The 17,822-nt window shown below is 37.9% G+C and overlaps 1 protein-coding gene across 1 annotated transcript in view; it reads left to right on the forward strand.

The window, feature by feature from the left end:
* Positions 1–17,822, forward strand: part of LOC144656588 (uncharacterized) — a 507,005-nt gene that overhangs the window by 245,530 nt on the left and 243,653 nt on the right. The window contains exons 4-10 of the mRNA XM_078516809.1: positions 2,907–3,140; positions 4,021–4,150; positions 4,789–4,860; positions 11,973–12,044; positions 12,488–12,559; positions 12,765–12,836; positions 16,209–16,280. Coding sequence (XP_078372935.1) covers positions 2,907–3,140; positions 4,021–4,150; positions 4,789–4,860; positions 11,973–12,044; positions 12,488–12,559; positions 12,765–12,836; positions 16,209–16,280 — 724 coding nt within the window. The remainder of the gene's footprint in view (positions 1–2,906; positions 3,141–4,020; positions 4,151–4,788; positions 4,861–11,972; positions 12,045–12,487; positions 12,560–12,764; positions 12,837–16,208; positions 16,281–17,822) is intronic.

Raw genomic sequence — 17,822 nt, forward strand, 5'->3', positions numbered from 1 at the left:
AAAATGGTCGAAATTTAGCCCTTCGACTACCGTCGGCGGCCTCTGGTCGGCCAAAATTCAATTTTGGTCTGTAGCAAAGCGAAGATAAAGAACTAGAAAATAATTTATTGCCTTTTTGTATGTATGGACCAAAGCCTTTTCACAGGCAAAAAATAAAAGGCACCTTTTTTTGGCGCGAAGTCAAGAGGACCGCTTTAAGCCGGACTGACACTTAAGGTGGCTCGATCGGATTTTTGAGTGACGATACCTTGCAACTTTGAGCAACTTGTACGCCACCGTAAACAATCCGACTGAAAATCGATCAGTACAGCTGTACTAAAGAAACATGAAAGTTTCGAATGAGATAAGTTTCATCGAAATCGGAGTAACCATAGCAACTTAATGACGTCACAACGCATTTTACACGAGACCGATTTTCTTGTAATAAAGCGATAATTTTGAAAAATGGCTCCTAGATCTTGGACTTGTCAGAGTTTTCTCAAGGTCTGCGAAATTTGAAGAATTTCTATGAGAGCGTTTTCGATAAAATTTTGCATGAAGTTTTCAGGTGCTAAAATACAACAAAAACAAAGCAATCTTAAAACATTATTGAGAAAACGTTCACAAGGCCCGATCAAGTAACATTTTGGCGTTAAGTGAATCTTGTACTATCTAATTACCTTGGGAGAAAATCTCAGAGAAATCGTTTCATTTGATTTCTTGAAACATGGGCTTGAATATGAACTGGTATGAAGTGTTATTTCGCTCTTTTATCGAAAATGGGCCTTTGCTTACTAAAATGATCGCAAAATAAAAAGCGCTCGATAGAATTTTTTTTAACTTGGCACTCAAAAAGAAGAATAAGTATTTAATGAAATGTCCGATTTTCAAAATAATTGAAACATTTTGAGGCAGGTAATTTAAAGCCTTAATTCAGGTAAACATTGCGCTGTTTTTCACCCTACATCGGATCGCTGCCTCATTATCTGTCTCCATTGTCTCAAGGCGCGTGCATTTGTAAATTCCAGTAGATCATGAATCACTAATTATTTATTACTGGATATTTTTGTGACAATTCTGCCATGGCCTTGAAACTGTTAGGACACTGAAGAGAATACAAGTGCTTTACTAGCCTTTTCCTCGTTGTTATTGTATTTTGGTTTGTTAAATTAGCTTATTTCTGTATATTTTTCGATAAAAAGCGGCTGTTATACATATTCAAGATGTGCTGAAATTTACAAATGCACGGGGCTCGACACAATAGAGACTTATAATGAGGCAGCGATCCAATGCAGGGTGAAAAACAGCGCGATGTTTACCTGAGTTAAGGCTTTAAAATAACTGCCTTAGAATGTTTCAATCATTTTGAAAATTGGACGTTTCATTGCATACTTATTCTTCTTTTGAGTGCCAAGTTTAAGAAAATTCTATCGAGCGCTTTTTATTTTGCGATCATTTTAGTAAGCGAAGGCCCATTTTCGATAAAAGAGCGAAATAACATTTCACACCAGTTCATATTCAAGCCGATGTTTCAAGAAATCAAATGAAACGATTTCTCTGAGATTTTCTCCCAAGGTAATTAGATAGTACAAGATTCACTAAACGCCAAAATGTTACTTGATCGGGCCTTGTGAACGTTTTCTCAATAATGTTTTAAGATTGCTTTGTTTTTGTTGTATTTTAGCACCTGAAAACTTCATGCAAAATTTTATCGAAAACGCTCTCATAGAAATTCTTCAAATTTCGCAGACCTTGAGAAAACTCTGACAAGTCCAAGATCTAGGAGCCATTTTTCAAAATTATCGCTTTATTACAAGAAAATCGGTCTCGTGTAAAATGGGTGATGACGTCATTATGTTGCTATGGTTACTCCGATTTCGATGAAACTTATCTCATTCGAAACTTTCATGTTTCTTTAGTACAGCTGTACTGATCGATTTTTAGTCGGATTGTTTACGGTGGCGTTCAAGTTGCTCAAAGTTGCAAGGTATCGTCACTCAAATATCCGATCGAGCCACCTTAATTACCGCCCGTATGTAACAGCGTTCTGGAAAGCGGACCGAATCGAATTGAGCGGTGAATTGAGTCGAACTAAAAAAATCAGACCGGCTTGATAGATTTGCTCTGCAGGTAGGGTTTAAAATCAGCCCTGGCAAGACAGAAGGTTTGCTTGTGAACATCACAGCACCATTGCCAATCAAGATTGGACAGTTGCACCTTGCGATGACTAAATGCTTCACCTATTTGGAAATTACACACTGCAGTAGAGAGGGAACCGACCTGGAAAAGCGACTGATGATTAGTAAAGCTGAGGAACGGAGCCTCCACAAAATTGCGACCTTTGTGGAGGAGCTTTAATAATAATAATAATAATAATAATAATAATAATAATAATAATAATAATAATAACGGCTTTATTGGAAGAGCTTCCACAGAGTGGCTCTTCGTCTTCCAAATAAACTAAATTTACAAAGAGTTATTAAAATATATAAAAGATTATTATTTACAATATTTACAATAAAAAATAAAAACTATGAAATCTGAAACTTCTCATAAAATTACACGAATACTATAAAAATGGATCACTAAAAAGTCATTCGATTTGTAAAAAGAAAAAAATAAAACTGAGGGAAAAATTAACCTATGCGAGTCAAGCCCAAGGCACAAGCATAAATATCTACCAAGCTTGTGAACTCTCCGCGCTACCGTCTTTGGATCTGATTGTTGAAAAACGATTATGTACGATCTAAAAAAGCTTAAGGTTAAAAAGAAAACCATCGCCATATTTAACAAATAAATATCCCGCCTGAGCTCTCGGTACAAGATTATAAATGTTTCTCCGCGAGGGAAGGAGGGCTACATTCCTATACCTTTGATATCTGTTTAATGGTCCTTCGTTTCTTTCATATGTCACGATTTACTTGCAGAAATACCAAAAATAATTGTTCCATCGCCAGTTGTGAGGACAGTACCAGGTCATTTCGTGTGGTGTTCTGCTGAGGGGTTTCCACCCATTAACATGACGTTGCTTCGGAACTCTACATCCTTGGCTAATGGGATTGGAAGGGTAATGAAAAAAGCAGACAAGGAAGACAACTACACCTGTTTTGCTAGGAATGAGGCTGGCACTGACTCTAAAGAGTTCCCAGTAACATTTGTGGGTGAGTCTCTCCCTTTGCTTAGAAGTCATACCTAAAATTTACAGACGTGAGCTCCTTCCTTTGATGATACAAATTTATAAATAGTGTGCTATTGTGCACTGTACGGTAGGGTGCGGTTAGTGTGATGCAGTGTAGTGTGTTGATCGGTGTGATGCGGTGTGCTGTAGAGTGCTGCACGTGTGCGGTGAGATGCGGTACGGTGTGGTGTGGTGTGGTGCAGTTTGGGGTAGTGTGGCTCGGTGTGGTGTGGTGTGCTTCGGTGTGGTGTGATGTGATGTGGTATGGTTTTTTGTGTTGCGGGATGGTGCGGTGCGTTGCGGTGCGGTGTGTCATGAGTTGTGGTGCGGTGCGGTACGGTGAGTGTCGTGCATGTGGAATGGTGTGCTATGGTTGTTGTGGTTTGGTGTGCTGCGGAACCTTGTGGCGCAGTGTGGTGTGGTGAGGTGTGTTGTGGTGTGGTGTACTGTGCGGCGCAACGGGCGTGGTGAGGTGCGGCAGGTAAAGGCGTAGTGGAGTGTGGTGCGGTGTGGAATTGTTTGCCGCGGTACGGTGCAGTGTGGTGAGTGTGTGCGTGTGGGGTTGGGTGCGATGTCGTTCAATATGGTTCGGCTCGGCCGTTTGTGGTTTAGCGTGTTGTAACGCAGTGTGGTGTGGTGTGCGGTAGTTTCTATGAAGGAATTTAAAAATATGCCAAGTGTGCACAATGGCTATAATGTTGTAATGCACGCGACTGAAACAAACTGATATATTTTTGTTACACAGGCTCAATATCATTTTAACATTGCCTTGTTTTTTTAGGCGATAGTAACCCTCATTATTTTTAAGCAGTGGATCCACTTTAATCCGAATGCTAGCGCCGTTATATATGGATGTTTTTCAGGTTGCGAGAATGCTTGCTCTGGCGATGGCAGCGTTGATGAAAAAGACCAAGTTAACAATGACTTTAGTTGCACGAATATCGGCTCAACGATTGACCTATTCAATTGCCTTCCGACAACAGCGACAAAGTTGTAAGATTTTGCTATTCTTTATAATATGTTTTCCTCTGTTTCGGTGTCTGTCTGTTTGTCTCTGTTTGTTTCTGCCTACAAAAACTTCTTTTAAAGCCAGTTTATACGAGCAATTTTTATGTGACAAAATTATTTGCTCGTGTAGACGAGGAAAGTTGGCCAATTTTTATGTGACAAATATATTTGCTGAGAAGCTGGCGTGTTAGCTTTTATGTGACAAATAAAAGCAGTCACATACGAAAAATTGCTCAGGGTAGACGACTCGTCACATAAAATGTGGCAAATATTGCGTTAGCACATATTTGGTGAAAACTAACCGCAAGAAAACCGGAGTGAAAGCTAACCGCAAGCAAACCGGAGAGTAAGTTTGAGTCCCGAGCTCGAGACCTGAGCTCGAGTCCTGAGCTCGAGTTCTGGCTCGGTATTTAGGCATCGTCTTTTATTAGAAATTTATACGAACTTACACTAAGGTTTCTGAAAAGAAGGGGGCCATTATATGACTCAAAGGGGGAAATGAATTTTAAAGAACGGTCGATTATTAATGGCAATACGGTTAAAATGGTGTAGGATTGTAAATGTGAACTTAACGTAGGATACTAAATTATATCTCTCTTATGCTCATTTTCAAATGGAAACAGGTCCTTACAAAGGAATAAGATCAGAAACCTTCCCACGGGCGCATTTCGTCATATGGCTGCGCTAAAAGTTCTGTAAGTTTATATAGATTAAGTCATATAAAGAGCGACGTATGGAAAACGCGCAGCGAACGAGTGACGAATTTTTGCAGCGAGGGAATGAAATTAACTTATTTTAATCATACATAACTAGAAATAAACCATTGTAAATCTTTAAGGTGGTAGACTGGAGTTTAACAGGTCCATTTTGGATGGAAATTTCTCCAAATCAAGAAACCTGGCTAAAGTAAAAATATTTCAGGCTAAGTCAATAAAAGTTAAGCTTCAGAAAAATTGATGTCCGAGGTGACAATTTTGACACCTCACCTGAATTTGGGGCTCATAAAAAAGTTTTTATTCGTTTTACGGCTTCGCAATTATAAGAAAGTCAAAAAGAAATGCAGGAGTCTATTTCCCTATAGAAAAAGAAAAAAAACGTACGGGAGCCCGGAGCGGAATGCTGCTTCTTTCTTCAGATATCGAGTTAAAAAGAAAAAAAAAACACGTGCTAAAGATTTACGTGGCGCTCACATCTCGAAGAAAACTCCTTTCGCCGGCCCCGGGCTCCCGTGAAAAGTTTATTTTACACCACAACAACAAACCACGCAAATTTCATCCAGATACGATAAATGTACATCTTTATTCTGAAAATACCTTTTAGTGCGGTCGGTGTAGATCCTTAAATTGTGGTAGTTTCTCGCCGATATCGCATCACAAGATCGTATTTATCGGGCGCCATTTTGAAATCTTCTTAGAAAACCGCTGTTCGAAGTGTTTGTGGCAACACATGACCGATTATAGCGCGAAGAATGCCGAACATCTACGATCTTCTTTGTCCCTTGACGAAGTTTAACATAGCGACGTAAACAACTACGTAATGCATAGCAACGATGTGAAATTGAGACCTCGGCTAATAAGCACAGCGGAAGATAGGAATCTCATGCTGTGCGGCAAATTCTTGCGGTGTTGTATAAATGTTATGTCACGAGTCCCAGAAACGAAATAAACCACGATATAGTTATAAATGGAGCCAAAACACCAAGGAACCACACAAAGGACATAAGTTAAGTTTATTTCTGCCATCAACTTTTAATTCAAGACGCGTAAATTGCTTTGAACGACTGATTTCGGCTTATAGTTGATATTTCACAACGATCGATAGTGTAACACAATGCCGCTTGGTAAATCACGTTCGTGCGATATAATCATCGTCATTTAGCTTCTTTTGTAGAATATATTGCAGACTCTTTCACAGGAAAGGTACAGCAGACCTGAACTTGCGTCTTCCAAGTTGTAGCAAAGCTTTTCAACGGCACAACCAGACTCAAATCAACTTTTGGTATGTGTCACACAATAAATTCGATATGGCGGCGCAAAGTACCGGCCTAGCGACCGACTTTAAGCTTTAATTATTCCACACATAGCCAGAATGGAGCGCTTATCTCTTGGGATTGTAAATAAATCTATGTTATCTTTCAAATCTTTGAATGTGGCTGCCCCTCGAACGTCGCACTTGATTCGTCCAAGAGGAGTTTCGACAAACAAAAATAAACACCGTTGTTATTCGCAGGAACCACTTTATTCCCGAGATAACAACTTAGTACGCCTAACCAAGGCGGATAGCTCGAGGATTACACGGATTTAACTTCAACTACACGAATCACACTTGTGATACGAAAACATGGCGACTAGCAAGAAAGGCGCGGCTACTTAGCAACATAGGCGGTCACCAAGGCGAATTGGTGACCTCCGCTGACCTTACTACTGTGGAGCTGTATCAAGAAGCTGTAGTAACATTGAATGTTTTGATATGTTTAATTTTCGAGCCAAACTCCATTCTACCACCTTAAGCGATATTTCAATTTATAATCAGTCATACAAGGCAGCGCGAACAAAACAAAGCTGCAAAATGCACATTGATTTTCTTTACATAACATTGTAAAACGGCTAAAAATCGAAACTTAACAGAAAAAAATAGAAGATTTATTTAAATAAACACACTGATGCATAACAAGGAAACTTCGCAACAAAGGAAATCAAATAAATACGCTGGCGACTACTTTTGAACAAAACTATGATAGCACAAGGTCAAGGAGCCATTACGACCTAATTCAGAAACATTAAAATATGCAATTTATCTTACCATGGTGCTCGAATATCCTTTGAAAGCCTGCAGATGTGTTGTAAGTTCCGAAGAACTAAAAATGAACGAGGGAACTTAAAATATCAGTGAAATCTACACAAATTAACTAACCAAAATGTCACAAAGAATACCAAGTATCTGAATATGCCTGCAAAATGTCTACAATTTATTGCAATAAATCATCTAATTATTTTACTAGCTCCGTGAGCGGTCAAGATGAAACGAATCCCGTGTTCTGATTGGGTCCCCGAGCGGTCAAGATGGAGCCATCTTGACCGCTCGGGATCGCCCGCTGTGTTCCCGCAAGCGAAAAAACTTTTCAGTTCCGTCGTCGCTACTTCAAAAAGCTTTTCAGTCGTAAATGTGAGCAATGAAAGTATTTTCCGAAACAACACAAGTATTTTCTGTCTGTTTCTAGCGAAATGGAGTCCGATAACAAAGAAATAGGTATTGAAGTGAAATAATGAGAACAAACAAATTAATCAACAAATGCTAACGAGTTTCGTGAACTTTATTTGCCACAACAACCACCTAATACAAAAATTAAAACGCAAAGCGACTTGAAGACATGTTATCGGTTTTTTTCGGCGGAAAAGGGAGAGAAGTCAGTGACATACCTGAAGAATAAAGACTTCGGCAAACTAGTCGTTTGTGTAAAATCTTCAAAATGGAAGAAAGCGGACGGCACGGCGAACCAGGCACTGAAAGCTTTTAAAACATCTTTTCACCGAAGCCTCTAACGATCACATCGAATAAGGTCGGCTCGAACATTTATATCAACGATGTAGGAAAGTTCAAGCTATTCCCGTGAAGTGGTAAGTCTCAAACGCTTTCAGAGATTCCAACCCTCCCGATTTGATCGGGAGTCTCCCGATTTGATGCGTTGCCTCCCGCTCTCCCGATTTATATCAGATTCTCCCGATTTATCATGAAATTCTGAAAACAAGAGAAAAATTGCTAATTTTTAGTACTTTTTGCGATCTGAGTGTAGCAAAAGTAAAGAAAAGTACCAAAAATGTTTGTGAAAAGAATAAAGACCTTATAGAATAACTCAGAAATGATGTCAAAATGCCGGAAATGGCACTTGAGAGAACCTAAATTTGCAAAATTTCCCGGTGGAACATGCTTCCAGACCCCCCTAGAGGCGCACACCTTCAGCGCTAAAAATACTCCCTATTTTCCTTCAAAAAGGGTTGGAATCTCTGCGCTTTCAACAATCACAATTTCAATATTCAGCTCGTGTCAGGGCAGGTTTGCACCACAAAAGCGCCATAAGGGAGCAAATACTCTGCAAAACGTCCAATAATCAAAAGCTGGCGGCCAGATGGAATGGACATTCTTGTTTTAAGGCTTCAAATTCAACGTTGATTCGCAATTTTATCATTTTGACGGTGAAAAAGAGTTGAATTTCGTTATGTCGCGTCGTTTTACTTCAACTCGATTCAATCAAGAATTTGACAGTCACTCGTTAAACTTTTAAACCAATGAAATGATTTTGGCGTGCGCCATTGTGCATGCAACTGGCTTCCTTTTCAGTACTCGAAAAAAGTCAAATAATAAATCCTTTATTGACCAAGCTTGGTCGGTCAAGATGGCAGGATATTGGCCTTGTTCTTTTTTTGCGTGTTTATGGACCTCGACTTCGTCTTGGTCCATAAACACGCAAAAAAAAGAACTTGGCCAATATCCTGCCATCTTGACCTCACGCTTGGTCAATAACCCATATGTAAAGTGTTCACATTTTCTTTGTAACATAACTATTGTGCATGTTTTATGCTTTAAAAAGCATGCACAATAGTTATGTACTTTAAGCACTTATTTTTTTCGCTTTTTGTAGAGGTTATTTGAATTTATGAGCTATGATTTCTGCACATTTTTGTTTTTACATGTTGATTTTACAAAGAAAATGTGAACACTTTACGAGAATATAACACAACTGAAATCGTGACAGGGTAAGTGGGAGGTACTCAAACCCAACGTTATCTTGATTGTATGTATTTTGTAGTTGTATTTTAAACTAATAAATAAAGTTAAAGCTGAGTTGAAGTTGTGACAAGAACAAAGCACGCGAACAACAATGTGGCTTGATAAGGGGGGGGGGGGGGGGCAGCAATGTGGCAGGTTAAGCAAGATTTTAAGTAATGCACGAAAAATACCTCACTTATTCCCCCCAATAATGTTGGAGTAAAATAAGAATATTGTCAGATTTTTCCTTACTGGCTGGATCGGACAAGATTAAGGCAAAAGTATATCATGAGATGGCAGCAAGCCCGACACAAAAGCCGCTACGCAGACTTAACCGAACCACAAGGAGCTTACAAAGTTAATGATGTATAACTAAATGTCATTGCCCTTCACCAATGGAGGGAGGGCGGGTAAAACTAAATTATTACAATTTTAACTCTTTCGTGCAAAAGCTGCCAGAACAATACCCTGGGATATTGTTCTACTGCTTTTACAGCAGGACAATGCCTCAAAGTTCAGCCAAAAGATAAAGTTGTATTATAAACGAATCAAAGTGGCTATGAGCCGCTGAACTCTGAAAGTGACTATGAAACGAGAATATAAAACCGAGAACTTTGAAACATAAAGTTTGCCTAGAACAAGTCAAGTTTTGAACCGATAAGTTCAATCCCGGTATCTTAAAAACTATCTTTGTACTGATACGTATAACATCAACTTTTGTAACCATCGGGAGCTCCAGCTTATTTTCCACACTTTTGCATTCGAGGTAAACTTCGACTACCAGCCTAATATATTTAAACTGTCATTAACTTAATTTAACCCGAAATCAAATCACTTTAACACTCCTGCAAAAGTTTGCCACGACTCCGGTACTGGCATAACTCACTTGAGCCTGCTATGGTGCTGTTCATAACTGATTACCACCAAACAATTATGTTGTCGCGATGTAGTGTGATGGATGAGCTTCTGGACTTGTAATTCAAAATAGAAAGGGAAGTTGTGGGTTCGAATCGTTATCGGGAAACTTTTTTTCTCCTTCATTTTTTTTTGTCCTCTTCTCTCTTTCTTTTTCTTTTTGTTTCGCTACGAATATACCATTTTTGTACCGTTGTCTGCATTTAAGAAACCATGTACTGAGACGCAAACATTACCGAAGTCGTTGTTTGATCTTATCGAATTTTTGGACGATACAATCTTATCAATATTCTTGACATGAAGAACTTTACGTTTACTTTTTATTTACGTCACGTGACTCAGAAACGAATGTTACCGGTTGGGGACTTCGGACATAGGGTACAGAAAGTAAAGTTCAATTGATCATTTCTGTGTGTAGTTCTCTTAGTTTCTAAGAGTTCTTCAAGAAATATAATTGTATTCATGTACTCGTTGAATGAGAATCGCTTAAGTAAACGAATAGGTCGCGTGTCATAATAAATAATTTAATACCTTCTAATGCAAAATAAAAAGAAAACAAGTGGCAGCTTACAAGGCAGACATACAGTGCTATTATGCAGTTCGACAGTTAAACAATATTTGTTTAAATTTTTGCGGCATAACCTTACCCCATTTCAAAAACGTATTAAGTGACGTCACAGGCAAAGGTTGGACCAATAAAAATTATATATGTTTGATTTCCTATCAAACTAGTGAAACAGAGGTTAGGTTAATTTTGAAGACTGACTAATGCTGTGTTCACACTAGGCCGAAAAAAGAGTAGTGTGATCGCGATGAAAACATGTTTCGCTATGAAAAGTGTTCGCATCAGACTGCGCATTGCGCGAATCATGATCGAAACATGTTAATTCTGAGCATGATTAAACAACAACACGAGGTAGTTTCGATCATGATCAGACGAAACGCGTTAGAAATAACGGACATGGGGAGAGGAGGCAAACCGATTAGTTGATTTTTTTTTTGCCTTAAGTTGATTTTCTTTTGCCTTTGAGTTAATTTGCCATAACGCAGATATTCTCTTTTGCAATAACGAGATTTTCCTTTGTCGTCAATCAGTGATTTTATATTGCCGTGCGTTGAGTTGCCTTTGCTGTGCATTAGTTTTCGTATGTTGTGAGGTGATTTTCTTTTGCCGTGAGTTGATTTGCTTTTCTTACAGTGAGTAATTCTCTTTTGCCGTGAGTTGATTTTCTCTTACTTTAAGCTGAGTTGGTTTTACCCTGAGATGATTTTCTTTCGTCATGAGTTGATTTTCTTCATTTGCCGTAAATTGATTCTCTTTTGCGTTGAGTAAATTTTCTTTTGCCGAAATTTTATTTCTTTTTGGAGCGGGTTTATTGTCTTTTGCTCGGTTCATGAGCTGATTTTTTGGCGTGAGTTTTTATATATAAGTTTATTTTCTTTTGCCGTGATTGATTTTCTTTTGCGGTGAGTTAATATTCTTTTACCATGAATTGAATACCTTTTTTTCCGTTAGTCGATATTCAATTTATTCTATGGGCCACCGTACTTTAAATATTTTGTACGCTTAGTTACCACAGTAAATATATTATTGTAAATTCCTGTAAATAATGAATAACTGGGAAGCTCCGATTTTAGGCTTGATTAAATCTGTACCGATTTAAATTTTTTTGCGAGTTGTTTTCTTTTGCCGTAAATCAATTTTGTTCTGCTTTAAGATAATTGTCCCGTGAGCAAATTTTGTTGTGCTGTAAGACAATACCATAATTTTTATGTCGCTTAAAAACCAGAATGGAAAGTTAACACTATTGTAAATTCTACAATAATAAAAATATAATTAAGTGTGGTGCTTCGCTTTTAGGCTTGCATTATTCTAAATACTACTACTTACGCCATACTTACGCTATTCGAAATACTTGCAATAATGGAAATACTGCGCAAAAATTAATTTAACTTAATTAACTATAACGTTCATGATTTAATTAGTCCTGAATCCGAATCTTTAGTGACATAAAAAAACAACCGAATTTAAGGCATCCGCTACAATAAGTTTATTTTAGAAGATGTGTTTTTGCTGCTACTCATTCCGATTTATTCATTGTTTTTTTTCTCTATTTTTTAACAGAGATCTACAGCTGAATGAAATCAGTAGTATATCTTTAGACGCCTTTGCTGACGTGAAGGGACTTAATACGCTGTATGTTAATTTATAAATGTAACTACATCAATCGCAAGTCCCTAATGTCGCCTTTCACCAAGATTAACGCTTAAAGTTTAGCCTCCATAAACGCTTTAAGTTTTGTCCCCCAAGCAAATTATGCTAAGTACGTGGTTGCATTTGCCATTTAGATACAACAAAATCAAGAAATTTGTACGCCTTATTTAACTACATCCTTACTCCCTGATTCGTGAAGGAATCCAAAGTATCACAATAAAACAAATACGATAAAACAGGAACAAAGGTTGCTTTTCCTGGAATGACCAAGAGTATTAAGTAATTTTAAATAACTCAGTTTTCTTTCACTTTCTTATTATTAGGTCTGGATAAGGCAGGTGTTATTAATATAAGTGAACGTGGAAAATTAACAAAAAGAAAAACATCTGGATGATTTTGTTGTTCGTATTTTTTTTTTCTCATAGAAACTTACAAAGCAACCGTATTCAGAATTTAACAGCAGATATTTTCTCACCTCTCCTGGCCTTGCAAGCGCTGTAAGTACGTCAAAATTAACAATCGCTTTTAACAAAGAAGCAAGCCAACTTCAAAGAAGTCAGCCAATTTTGATAACTCAGTTTTCTTTCACTTTCTTATTTATTAGGACTAGGATTGGGCAGGGATCAGTAAGTAAACGTGGAAAGTAAACAGAAATAACATCTGGATGTTTTTTGTTTGTTTGTTTGTCTGTTTTTCTCCTAGATACGTAAAAGACAATCATATTCAGAATTTAGGAGCCGACATTTTCTCTTTTCTCGTGGCCTTGCGACTGCTGTAAGTACATCAAAAAACCGTTTTGAACGTAGAAGCCAGCCAATTTCAAATAAATGATTTTCGTTTCCTGTAAATTTCCTCCTCGAATTATTGCACATTGATTAAACTAAAACGGATCAAGGTGTAATGATTTGCACGGTAATTTGTTAAAAAGCCTGAGATGATAACGTTTAATTGCCATCCCAAGCTTTAAGTGAAAATGCTAAAATTGAGTACCTTCAGGAGCTTACAATGTATCTTGGTATGTCGGATGTACAGATACAATTAGCGCGAACGTCCTTAATATGTTGTTAGTCAATTGTGATTTTGTGCTTTTAATATTATGTATAAAACGGAAAAGAAATATATGCAAGCACCGTTAAATCTCAGTGACAAGTTAATGGCCCAGTATAAACGTCGCATTTCACATCTGCCGAATTTAATACCCGAATTTGAAGAGTCGCAGTTAATTCATGAGCGAGTTTCATTCTTGTTACCATAGTCCTTTTCGCGTCTCTTAGCCGGTGGGTCTTGGCACGAGAAAAAGGGCTCTGAAGACAAGGGAATTCAAACAGTTTCAAAATTTTTGATTGGCTGTTTAAAAACAAGTCTTGAACAGCCGTGTTTTCGAAATGGAAGACATGAAGAATTTCGGAGAATATTCTCCCAAACTAATAGCGTTCTACCTGTTATTACTTTCTCCATCCTGGAGTCTCGTTTTTTTTTCCAAAACCCAAGCACTAGATGCAGAATGGAAAAGCGCGTTTTAAACATGTGTATTTGGTAGGAGAAAAACAAGAGCTGCACATCGCACCCGATTCCGCCATTTTGTTTCTGCCGATCCGCTCATAGCATTTAGGAAAAAATGAAGAATTGTGAGTTAAACATAATTTAAATCATTTTGATTAATTTATGCATTCGATTCGGCACATGTCAAGTTCGTCGTATAAAGCGACTGTCGAACCTCGAAATATTCGACTTGCCCAGTCGACGATGCAACAGAAGTCGTATTTAATCGATTGAAACGTCGAAATTTGCAAACATTTAATTCCTGAATTGGATTCGGCAAACGCGAAATTCGACGTATAAACCGAGCCCAAACTCAGGCGGCCTACTGCCTCGTCCCCAGGCGTCCCTCTCCTTTGTGCACGGTTCGCTTGGCGTTGTGGGACTAATGCGGACGGGAAAAAGGACACAACCTAGCCATCAACCCTCGCGCTCCCTGCTTTCCCGCCTTACCTTAACCATCCGGCCGATCAGCGCCTGGGGACGAGGCAGGGCGGACTATATACTCGCTGTTACGTGACCAGCATCACGTCAATATGTTTTTGACAACTTTGATTTAGAAGTAGCTTTCTTCATGTTCAACATGGGTCAACATGAACAGTTCGTTTGCTCAGTTATAACTGGGAATCCTCATTTTTCGCGGAAAGGTCTGTCAAAAATATTACTCACACATGTATGAGAGTGGTAAAGGGTTTTATTATGACCGATGAAAGGCCTTTTTTACGTAAATTGTGTAATGTTTTTTTCTCGTTAAACGTGATTTGGTTACACTGTTGTGAACTGTGAAACGACTTTCTATGAGAATTACGAAATGACCGTTGTTATTTCTCGTTAAATGTGACTGTAAATCGTGTTTTTTTTTCCTTCCAGAAGATTCTCCAGTAAACGTTTGAAAACAAGACTACGTGTGGTAAAATACGTGACTAGGGACTGATCGCCTGGCATGAATTTTAATCGAACTTTATCGAACTTATACCTTGGATTGAGTTCGATTGAGTTCGACAATCGAACAAAATCGAACTCGCACACACACAAAAAGTTCCACAATGGTCCGTTTTCATTAAAAATTGCTATATTAAAGCAACGAATTTAACAAGCATTTTTGGCTGCGGATGGCTAGGATGGAAATGGATTGCAATTGAAAAATCCAGTAAGGCTAAACTTTTCAAAGTTTTCAGTTTCGGGTGTCGTAAAAGATCGATATTTGTGCCGAAGTTTGATTATGATTATCTACAAGTTAAGGCTGTATCTCCCATTAGATCGATGTTCAAAAAATGTTTTTCATGGGTTAGGTCGCTATCACTAATTAATTTCGGAACAGTTTAGTTCAAAAATCTGCAAAATTCTCGTGACGTAGCTCTTTAAAAAGTGTGCTCAAGATCTATCGACGGGAGCAGTTTATAAAACTAACTGCAGAGACTGTGAGAGAGTTTATATAAGACAAACATCACGAGCGTTACAGCAAGGCGCACAAAAGTGTGACCACATTTAATTAATTCACATTCTTTCGTGCAACAACCATCCAATCAGAAGCCAAGAACAGGTTCCTGTTGACTCCTGATTGGATTAAATCTGCACGGAAGAATGTGAATAAATTAAAAGTGGTCACACTTTTGGGCTCCTTGCTGTAAGATCTAGAACAAGAGAGCACAAAAGAGATGTTTTTACTGTTGACAAGCTAGAGATCTCTATTGGTGCAAGAACTCTCTGTTGCATGCAAAATAATCGAGAATTCGATTTCGACGACGTTAAGATTATAGCCGTTGTTCTTGTGATCAGACTGTTTCCAAAAGCGTGGCATTCTATTCGAAACCGAATTTGACTACAACAAACACATGAACACTCCCGACATCTACAGAATCCTGTTCTGAATCACTAGTGAGTTATCGCCTTTTTATAAAAAAAAAAAATATTTACATCTGGACGACCTTTTCAATTTGTGCTGAAGAAAGTTATAGCATTTTTAACCGAAAAGCCAGATATTTTTTACAGTTTTAGTCAGTGAGAACAATTTTTTTAGTTTTTATGCATACTAAAACGTGAAATATAATGTTTATATTTATGTTTTGGGTGAAACGTGATTTAGATCACCCCTTTTACCAACCACTTTTACCACCCTCGTGCGTGTCGCATTGCAAAATACATGCAAGTCTGTCTTGGAAAACATTTAGGCCGTATTTTACTTGTTCTTTTTAACTTGATTAATCAAGTAACTCGATCGTTTAGATATTCAACATTTAACTGAATTAATATTTTGCAAATTTGACATCAGCGGCGAACTTTCGTCTTTGCCAGCGCAAGCCTCATTTGCCCAGATTTTTTACTTAATGATAGTATTTGGTAATTTTGACTCATTTGACGTCCAACACACCAAGATGCATTTTTCGCACAAAACTTGGGATGGTTATTATTGAAAGAGTGTTGTTCAATTACAGCAGATTTTATAAAAGTACCATTGCTAGAAAGCAGAACAGCAGCGCTCTCATTAACATGTACAGTTAATCTTCTTTCGTATTGTTGCAAACGAAGTGCTGCTTTGTAAAAACATGTCTCTTTTAATTTTTTTATCGCCCTGTACTGACGATAATTTTTCTCCTTTTATTTCAGGGACTTGTCATCCAATATAATTCCATATCTACCCACAGGGTTATTCACGAAGCAAACGAGCTTGACAGAGTTGTACGTTTGTCAGCAATTTTCGTTCTTTTTGTCGATTTTATTGTAATATAAATTAAAAGGACCAGTGTCACGGCTTGGTTAAGTTTTGCCAAATACCCGCTATGAAACTTAAAATTTTGGCAAAGAACCATACCGCCATCCGTTAAATGGTTTATTTTACGTTTCACTTAATTCTATGGCCATCTTTTCATGTTTAAATTTGGCTTAAGTTCATGACACAGTTCCCTTAAGAAAAGCCGTCGACTCAAGTAAATGTTGGCGCAGTTGCTGTTTTTCTTACTTGTATCATAAAAGTTAAGTAATTTCCCCTCCCCCCTTTGCAATGTTGCGTAGCATGCAAAACAATAATGCCTGCAATTGCTGCTTACTTTTGCTCATGAAACACACTGCACGGGGAGTCTAGGCACATTGTACTGTCCAACATTGAAACAGGGGGAGGGGGTTGGTGGGCCAACGACTTTTGTCAATGATTGTAGGCCGCTTTTTTACGCGCGCTTCTTGTAGGTTCTTGGCATTAAAAAAACGCAAAATCTTCTGGCAGGAAGATTTTTCAAGGAATTAAATTTGGAGCTAATCCTTGTTGTTTTTCTCTTAAGAAATTTATATTGCGTCTTTTTCCAGAAAACATGTCAGATTTTGTTATTTGGGCGATCAGTGTTTATCATGTTAGGTTAAAAACTTTTTAAAACTGATCTAAAAATGTAAAATGATCTTATAAACACTTTTAAGAAACTAAATATTTGGCAAACGTTCTCTTGCTTTCGTCAGACGTAGTTTGAAACAGTGTCACTGCATGCATAATCGGGTCTTATTTGCTGCTAGTCTCCAAAGATGCAGACAAAGGTAACTAAACATTTGTAAATGTAAATGTTTAGGAGCGAGAGAATAAAGCAAGCATCTGCAAACCTGCGGCACAAAATAGAATCATGTAAAATAGAATTTTCTGTAAATGTTCGTTTAGGGAGTTTCAATGTCGGATGGAATGCAAAACGTCTAGAAAAATGCGTTCTAGTCATTCAGGTTTCTTTTTAGAATTTCAACGTAGTCTTGGTTAATGTCGTAATATGTTGCTCCCTCAGAGATTGGCAAAAAGTCATGTCAAGAAAAAGAAAACTAAAGAATAAAAGATGAATGGATATAGGCAAAGTAAGCCAATAGCACTGAGCTTAACATTGGCGACAAATTATTAATTAATGAAATCCAAGACCAACTGGAGGAAGGAATCGTGGAGAAAGTTAATGATTAGCCTCAGGGAGAAAGGGAGTCTTGACCTTCTTTAGGGTTATACAGGGATATTTTTGTGATGCTTGATTAGCAGATTTGATTTTCCGTGAAACGTAAATGCGAATTTCTTTGGATAACAGCAAGATAAAAAAGTAGTACGCTACTTGCTTATTTTTGTCATTCGGAAAAATGAAATTTTAATATCCGTGATCCGCTATTTATTTTTATTTTTTTACCCGTGAACCGTGCCAAAGACCGCCAATGTAAGACCCTCTACGAAGCAGCAGAAGAGAAAAAGCAGAAAGCACAAATATACAA

This window comes from Oculina patagonica, chromosome 6 (genome assembly GCF_052425735.1).
Source record: "Oculina patagonica isolate OP01 chromosome 6, crgOcupat, whole genome shotgun sequence".
NCBI classification, from domain to species: domain Eukaryota; kingdom Metazoa; phylum Cnidaria; class Anthozoa; order Scleractinia; family Oculinidae; genus Oculina; species Oculina patagonica.